Raw genomic sequence first — 8,066 nt, 5'->3', positions numbered from 1 at the left:
TTTCTTTTATGAAACAATTTGTTTTTTAAATTCTACCAATTGTTGGTAATAACAAAAACAGCTACAGGTCAAAGGGCCGTTAAAACTCTGTGTATCTGTAAAACACTGTATTAGCGTTGACTGACAGTACGTTTCCATTGTGCAATAGCATGTAAAGGTAAAAGCTTGAAGACTATCCATGGACGTACCTCACTCGCGCGCGCACGTGCCCCTGTTCTTGGCTTCTTCTACCCATAATGACGTCATCGCGGCAGAACGTAAAGTAAAGCGTGCGCGCCGCTCCGCGAGGAAGAGCCGCACGCGTGATGTGTGGGACATAATGGTGGATAGGTAGGGAACAGTCTACAGCTCGATAAGAGTTGCACATCAACCGTTGGCCGATCTCCAGTTGTTGTCGCGGACTCGACAGCTGCCGCTGCCCGCTCGGATTGAACGTCGCCCTGGACCACAACAAAATGCCGAATATCAAAATATTTAGCGGGAGCTCACATCCGGACCTGTCTCAGAAAATAGCAGACCGCCTGGGTCTCGAGCTAGGGAAGGTCGTTACGAAGAAATTTAGCAACCAAGAGACATGGTGAGTTGCACTTAGTTGTTTACTTCATAGAGGCACACTGACAAAGGGAACTTGTACCAGCTGCGCAAACGTTGTAGCCTTGGCCATACGTTGCGTTATTTCATTAGAAACGTGGTGTCATGGTGAAATTGCCGCGCAATGTTGTTCGGAACTTGTAGTCCGCGCATGGCTTGCTCGCAATGCTAACAAAGCCACCGTAGTCCCCGCAGTTAACTGCAGCTATCATGCTAGCTCCTATTGAGTGAGGCGCTTTCCCCCAATGTAGCCCCTGTTGAATATCACGGGCCATTGTTTACGCCACGGCGTGTTCAGTGCTGTTTGTCTTATCGCCTCTCCCTTCTGGCAGCGTGGAGATCGGGGAGAGCGTCCGTGGGGAGGACGTCTACATCGTGCAGAGTGGCTGTGGGGAGATCAATGACAATTTGATGGAGCTGCTGATCATGATCAACGCCTGCAAGATTGCCTCCGCCTCCAGAGTCTCGGCTGTCATCCCCTGCTTTCCGTATGCCCGGCAAGACAAGAAGGACAAGGTGGGGGTGAGGGATATATGTCTAATTACTTCTGTCATGCCATTTGCCATCCAGTATCATGACAAGAAGCCTGCACTCATGCCCATCAGTAACCACGTGATAAGGCATATGTGCTTTTTTTTAAATCTTTTTTTTCTCCTTGTTCTTTGTGCTTTGCTGAATCAACTGCACTTCCTGTTTGTTTGTTTGTTTGTTTGTTTTGTTCTTGGCTTCTTGCTATTTGCCTGTTATGTACTCCCATTCCAACATCTTATTGAAATTACATGACTGGAATGTTTTACACTTGTTTTTTATTGTCATGTAAGACCACAAATGATCCAGGATTGTCACAAGTTTGTTATATAGCAGTTAGTGTTTTTCCAGTGTTAAAAGCCATTATGCAGTTGGGCGGCCAAACCTTTTTTATTTTTTAACTTATTTGACTGTGTCTAACTGTACATACCAGTTATGTCATATATTAGATGTAGAGTATCAATAACTCATTTGAGGTCAAGAGTCTAAAAGATTGTAATACTTTTTCTGCCATAATTTTACTAAATGGATAAGCGTGAGTGTTATTTTTAGAAACAAGCAATACTTGCCAGTTAACTTTTTCCATGTGACTGAAGAGATCTATTTTCATTGCAGAGCCGCGCTCCCATCTCTGCCAAGTTGGTGGCCAACATGTTGTCGGTATCAGGCGCTGACCATATTATTACCATGGACTTACATGCCTCCCAGATACAGGTGAATAGCACATAAGTAGACCGAAACAAATGCATCCCATTCAGTATCCTGCCGATAATCTGTCCTTTGGGTGATATTTGTTGACCCACATTAGGAACTTGACTTCCATAACCTAGTTTATATAGATGTCAACAAAGGGAGATATTAGCCTTGTGTTTGTCCTTCGTGCTCAGCTTTGGTAACCCAAGTGCATATATCTCTCTTTCCAGGGATTCTTTGATATCCCTGTGGATAATTTATATGCAGAGCCAGCTGTGCTGAAATGGATCAGAGAGAACATCCCTGAATGGAAAAACTGTACCATTGTTTCGCCCGACGCAGGAGGAGCCAAGAGGTATGCCAGTAACACTTGCCATACTATACTCTAGGTGTTCTACCCTTGAGCATATCTTCTGAAATTGACTTTAGATTAAAGTTTTGTGGGCTTTACTTATCTCTGACAAGGTTCTAGTTTGATGTGCATGTTCACAGTGTCATTCACTTTGGCATGCACACTATCTTTGACTCATGGACATTATTCTCTCCCATTGCAGAGTCACCTCTATAGCAGACAGGCTGAATGTGGACTTTGCCCTTATTCACAAGGAGAGGAAAAAGGCAAATGAGGTGGACCGCATGGTTCTTGTTGGAGACGTGACGGATCGGGTCGCTATTCTGGTGGATGACATGGCTGACACATGTGGCACAATCTGTCATGCCGCTGACAAGTAAGCCCTTAGATTTACTTCCTGCGGTAAAAACATTAAGAAATTTACATCATAAAAAGCCTTGATCCCTAAAAAGAGGGCTACTGTGGGTTCCATGGTCCTGATGTCAAGCTAACTTTGAAATTGATAATTAGTGAATTAATTGAAGATATAACTAGTCATGTGGAGCATTATACTGTTTTTCTCTCTCTTTATAGACTAATTTCTGCTGGTGCCACCAAGGTGTATGCCATCCTAACCCATGGCATCTTCTCTGGCCCAGCTATCTCGCGCATCAACAATGCCTGCTTTGAAGCTGTGGTGGTCACCAATACAATCCCCCAGGAGGAGAAGATGAAGCATTGCCCCAAAATACAGGTCAGCATTTATCATTTTGATTATCTATTTCTTTAAGTGTCACGCAGAGTGAGTAATAAAATGCATAACTGTCTAACAAAGAGCTCTCTTTAAAGTGTTGTGTATTTATATTTGGCTTTGTAAACAAAGGTCCTGTCTTGTATATTCACAACAACCCATCCTCTCTCCCTCCCCAGGTTATTGACATCTCCATGATCCTTGCAGAGGCCATCCGTAGAACTCACAACGGCGAGTCTGTGTCGTACCTGTTCAGCCACGTTCCCTTGTAACAAATGATGTCTCCCGTCTACAGTGCGCTGTTACACCAAATAAGAGAGGAGGGAATTCTCCAACCCAAACAAACCCATTAGCAAATATGTTCTGCTAACTAACTGTGAAAAAAAAGAAAGGAAAAAAAAAAAGAATGAACTGTCATGTCTGTTAGTACTAATGCTGAACCCCCCCCCCCACCCCCTTTCACTTACGTCCAGTCCCTCGTTGAGCAGTGTCCCTTCGTGTCTGGGCACCAAAGCAATTGCAATCTACTAATTTAGGCCAACATATTTATTGTACTTGGATAAATAGTTGTTTATCCACTGTGAATGTTGTCTCTCCCGCCCCTTCTCTCCCCTTTCATAACATTTAGGTACAGAGTATCTCCTGACCATTTCACCTCACCAGAGGGCTATACTACGAAGAAAGTCAAACGGAGCCAGGGTTCTTTGCCTTAGCTGACTCGACAGATCAGAGATAACAGGAAATGCGTCAACTTGCTTTGTTGACCCAGGCTTTCTTTCTCCCACTCCAGCATTTAGGTCTCAGCATACCGTGATGAAGGATCAGTGGAGAACACTTTAGATTTTGGCCAAAACCATTGATTGAATATTAACTGTCAAATGCCAATTGCTTACTCATTTTTAAAATTTATTTTTTGCAAATCAGGTCAGAGCATAAAAACATCCAAAGTGGTAATGTAATGGTTTGAAGCAATTGTACTGCATTTCATATGCAAGTAGAGGTCATACTGATTTAATAATATAGTAAACTGTTTTGGTTTTTCTTCGAGCCAATGTAGGCAAATGGCCATAGAACACTACACACCCATCAGTAGTCCAGTAGAGCTGGAACAACATTGAGAATACAATAAAGCAAAGCTGTATTCTTGCTTAGATTTTGAACTGTGTTCAGTTTCATCTATAATGTAACGTTATGGCTCTACAAATTTGCGAAAGGGATTCCGCCAGACAAGATTCTGTATTTCATAGATTGACCAGTCACGGCATTGTCACTATTCCCAAGCAAATGGATTAATGAAAGCTAAAATTATAGCAAATTTTAAGGTAAAACTGCTCCGGACCAGGTTGGTTCTGCGGCATAATTTCCCATGGTGTTGTAGCCGGGTTAAAAGAGAGCCGTCTTTTTAATGCAGCAATTTCTGGCTTTAGGCTCAACGCTTTCCTAACCCACTAATCTCGATTTGTAGTATAGCCCTCAGGTTTTATTTCAAATATATGGTCAAAGAGTTTGTATGAATATGGTCAGGAGATGTGTCTGCCATATAAAGCTGTTACATTGCTTTTTGTTACAATGAACTATGTTGTTCATGTTTTTCCTGTGTTCGCTGCAGTTTGAAAGAATATAATTGATGAAGTGAATGTGTATTGAACTAGTTTACAGTGCCACTGAAGCTCCACTCAACCCAAGAGTGCCTCAGCAGTCTGAAATGGAATTACTTTCCCTCCAGCTCCTCCTGTTCCTCCCATTTAGGTGTGTTAATTTTCGCACTGGATGAAGAACTTTCTTGTGTCTTATTAGGCAGTAAAATATGTTCTGGGATGTTTATTTCAACTCTTGAGGTGCCCTCCATTGAGTGGGGTGTGGCCAGGGTTTTCCCTTGGAGGTTCTACTTTGATGGGCTATTTATAGAGAAGCTGTCTGGGGTGGGGTTTTTAGTTTGGGGTCTCTGCAGGCTGGAGCTTCCTTAAGAAATGTTCACCTGCTTTTTTCTTTCTTTCTTTTGTATGGAGGAAGTATTTGTCATTATTGTGCAGTTCCAAACATTTGTGTGTGCTTCAGTAGGGTGAATGCACCAGTTATCTGAGGCTGTGTTCTTAATAAAATAAATATGCCTAAAATCTTAATACTTGCGCTTGTTTCGTTTCTGGATCAATGCATTGTACATGTTGGCATGTAACAATTTATTATGCATTTAAGATCACTAGGAAAAGGTTAAATACCTTTTTTTTTTTAACTATGCACAATACATTTTTATAGTGGCTAGAAATTAATTTCCATCTGAAGTCCCTAAGTTGATGTCATGAATGATGTCCATAGGCCTAATTTTTTTTCTGGGATCTTGATCCTTGGTCTGTGTTAAAACAAATTGTCCACGTTCAGATTTTCCCAGCCAGCGCTTGATGGTCTGGACAATAATCAAGAATGCTTTGAAACGGCAATAAGACATTATTGTTAATGTTAAATCCAAATGTATTGTCTGTTAGACCCATGACGTCTGTGTTTGTCAAAGGGTAAACTAATAAAAAAATAATTAATGTTACGATTTTTCACTTGAAACACACCCTTGTTCCGAACCAAGAAAACACTTTGATTGACGGTCAAATGAACCAATTGCCAACCACGTGACGAAGTCCGTCTTGGCCAATAGTTATTCTAGAAGAGGCGGGCCAATCACCGGCAGCTTAACGCTCAGTGCGCCCTGTCATCTAGATACCGAAATGTTTTTGAAATAGGTCTCACACGTTATCTTTCCCGTATTCGGGTAGAAACGAGGAGAATAACCGAAATTTATTCGAACAGTGGAAGGAGAACAACTAGACTCCCGTGCTGCCTTCATCTTCCAGCAGACGAAGGACATTTGAGCAGATAATAGGCTCGATATTTATATATATATATTTAATGTTTTATGGACTACTAATAGCTGACTACGTAAGTAAAATGCATCTTAGATGTGTATGATCTCAAACTAGTTAACGTTCATATGTCAAGATTGTACATTAATATATGATTCAAGTGTAATTTTATCGGCTGTGGTTTTCTACCTATTAAGTTTCCGTTTTATTTCATATTTGCTAGTAGGCAGTTTCAGTGTCCTTTTGTTAGGGGGGGGCACAGAAATGATTTGTGATTACATTTTTTGCTCAGCTCAAGGATGTCTGGAAGCCCTGATGAAGAAGATGAACGGGGCCTCGGGGATCAAATGGGTCGTTTCCACAGCTACTTGCACGGAGGGACCTCCAGCTTGCTATCCACCCTCCCCACCCTCATTGTCTTCCCTGTCTACAAAACTGTTTTCCGTCAACAAATCCACAACACATCTGTTCACCGGGCAGTGGGACAGCTCCTCAAAGAGGGGCCTGTAAAGCTCTACAGGGGCGTGGCCCCGCCATTACTGATGAAGACCCTGAGTGGCACGCTGCTCTTCGGCCTCCAGGACACCCTGCTCCACCAGCTCTCCCGGTCATCCCAACAAGTCATCTCCTCCTCTGCCCTGCCTGCTCTGGCTGGTTTTGGTGCAGGTTTGGTCGAAGCTGTGGTTTTTACCCCCTTTGAGCGCGTCCAGAATGTGTTGCAAAATGGCCAAAACGACCGGCAGCTACCGACGCTGAAGAGAGTTCTTGTCAGGCTGAAGTCACAGACGCCGGCCTCAGGGTACTATAGAGCCTTGCTGCCCATCACAGCCCGCAACGCTCTCGGCAGCTCCCTCTACTTTGGCCTGAAGGGGCCAGTGCGTGCTGTCGTGGAGGCACAGGGGCTCTCTCCAGTGGTTTCCTCCTTCATCTCTGGGGCGCTGGCCTCCATGGCCATCAGCTTGACTCTTTACCCACTCTCCGTGCTAGTGGCAAACATGCAGGCACAGGTGGGAGGGGAGGTGAAAGGGGTTATGGCTTGCTGGAGGATGCTGTGGGAATCTCGGCAGCAGAGCGTTGCTCTGCTGTACAGGGGAGGTTCACTTGTTATTTTGAGATCATGCATTACATGGGGAATCACCACTGCTATCTACGACAGGCAGCAGACACGTTCAGGCTGAAGAAACAACCATAAACAATAGTTTTTTCTTTTTGTATTTTGATGGTTTTTCTTTCTGAAAATAGTTTTAAAAACTTTTGATTGGAATTGCAAGTGCAGGAACAAAGGACAATGTATCAGAATGTAGATGCAAGTTCAAGTCACCACAGCCAAGACTTGAACGGTGGTTTCTGAGGTGCCCATTTATTTATCACGAAGAACAAGTTAAATATATTGATAGTATAAATATGGTGCTGGTGAATCAGTCGCCTGGTATTTTTACTGATTCATGGGGAATATTACCAGTTTACTCATACTCAGGTTAGCAACAGTTGAGTAATGTCCTCTGTGGCTTTGGAGGTACTTTGTTTACGTTCTATTTGTGTATATTTTTGTTTTTATTAACATTTAGATAGAAGAAATTGCAAGAAAGAAAAGTGGGAATAAATCAAATCCAACAAAGGTCACTAGCTTGTATAACAGGATGTCCATAGAGTTCTCTAAACTCTGATCTGTAAGGGTGATCTCTGTTTGGAGACGATGACAATGGATGGAAAAAATAAGTGTTTTCACAATTTAGCCGATCAAAAATTTTTGACTGTGAAAGAAAAATGTCCACTACCTGTCTGTATCACCCAAGTATACCTGTGAAATGTGATGGGAAAAACGTTTCTTTTGAGTTGGCATTTTGTACTAGATTCTTACCACAAACACAATACCTTGTACCAGAGCCAACCACCAGAGCCAACCACTTATAATCGTTGCAGGGTTGAATATCCTATCATATTATATTCAATATAATCATGTTGTGCTTATGCTCGCAAGAACCTTTATGATGCCCCTATTTTGTAAAACTCCTCGACCAGACTCATTATTATGGTCATGGATGGTATATAACTGAACTCAAAACCAAAGTGCATTTGTGCTACTCTGCAGGATTTTCATCATTCTGCAGACTTGTAGCTTCCTGCGCAGGAATAAATACTCAGTAGCTTAAAGGTTGTTGTTGTTGTTGGATCTTATTATTTTAAACATTTCATCAGAAGCTTTTCTGGAATAACCTTTGCTCTCCATGTGTTTAACTGTGTTGAGTTGGACATTTGTTGTTGGACAGCACTCATCTTGGTCACCATCATTGAACCTTTGCTGCAGCAAATTATCCAA

General features: G+C 42.4%; 2 protein-coding genes across 3 annotated transcripts; both read left to right on the top strand.

Annotated features, from left to right (window-relative positions):
• Positions 1–269: 269 nt before the first annotated feature.
• On the top strand, positions 270–5,017 carry LOC137790775 (ribose-phosphate pyrophosphokinase 1). 2 transcript variants are annotated; one of them, XM_068585304.1, is made up of 7 exons: positions 270–577; positions 924–1,107; positions 1,735–1,833; positions 2,043–2,167; positions 2,367–2,540; positions 2,738–2,897; positions 3,074–5,017. In XM_068585304.1, exons 1-7 carry the CDS (start codon positions 456–458, stop codon positions 3,164–3,166), a joined length of 957 nt encoding a protein of 318 aa, XP_068441405.1. In that variant the 5' UTR covers positions 270–455; the 3' UTR covers positions 3,167–5,017. The 2 variants fall into 2 exon arrangements, with proteins under 2 accessions (XP_068441405.1, XP_068441395.1); XM_068585294.1 differs by having other exon boundaries at positions 924–1,113.
• A 590-nt stretch (positions 5,018–5,607) lies between these two features.
• Positions 5,608–7,975, top strand: LOC137795441 (solute carrier family 25 member 53-like). The gene is made up of 2 exons (XM_068592919.1): positions 5,608–5,822; positions 6,039–7,975. Exon 2 carries the CDS (start codon positions 6,046–6,048, stop codon positions 6,922–6,924), a length of 879 nt encoding a protein of 292 aa, XP_068449020.1. The 5' UTR covers positions 5,608–5,822; positions 6,039–6,045; the 3' UTR covers positions 6,925–7,975.
• Positions 7,976–8,066: the final 91 nt, after the last annotated feature.

This window comes from Clinocottus analis, unplaced genomic scaffold, assembly GCF_023055335.1.
Source record: "Clinocottus analis isolate CAN_PGR_092001 unplaced genomic scaffold, fCliAna1.0.p SCAF_10, whole genome shotgun sequence".
Taxonomy (NCBI): Eukaryota; Metazoa; Chordata; class Actinopteri; order Perciformes; family Cottidae; genus Clinocottus; species Clinocottus analis.
This window is presented reverse-complemented; position numbering and strand designations above follow the sequence as displayed.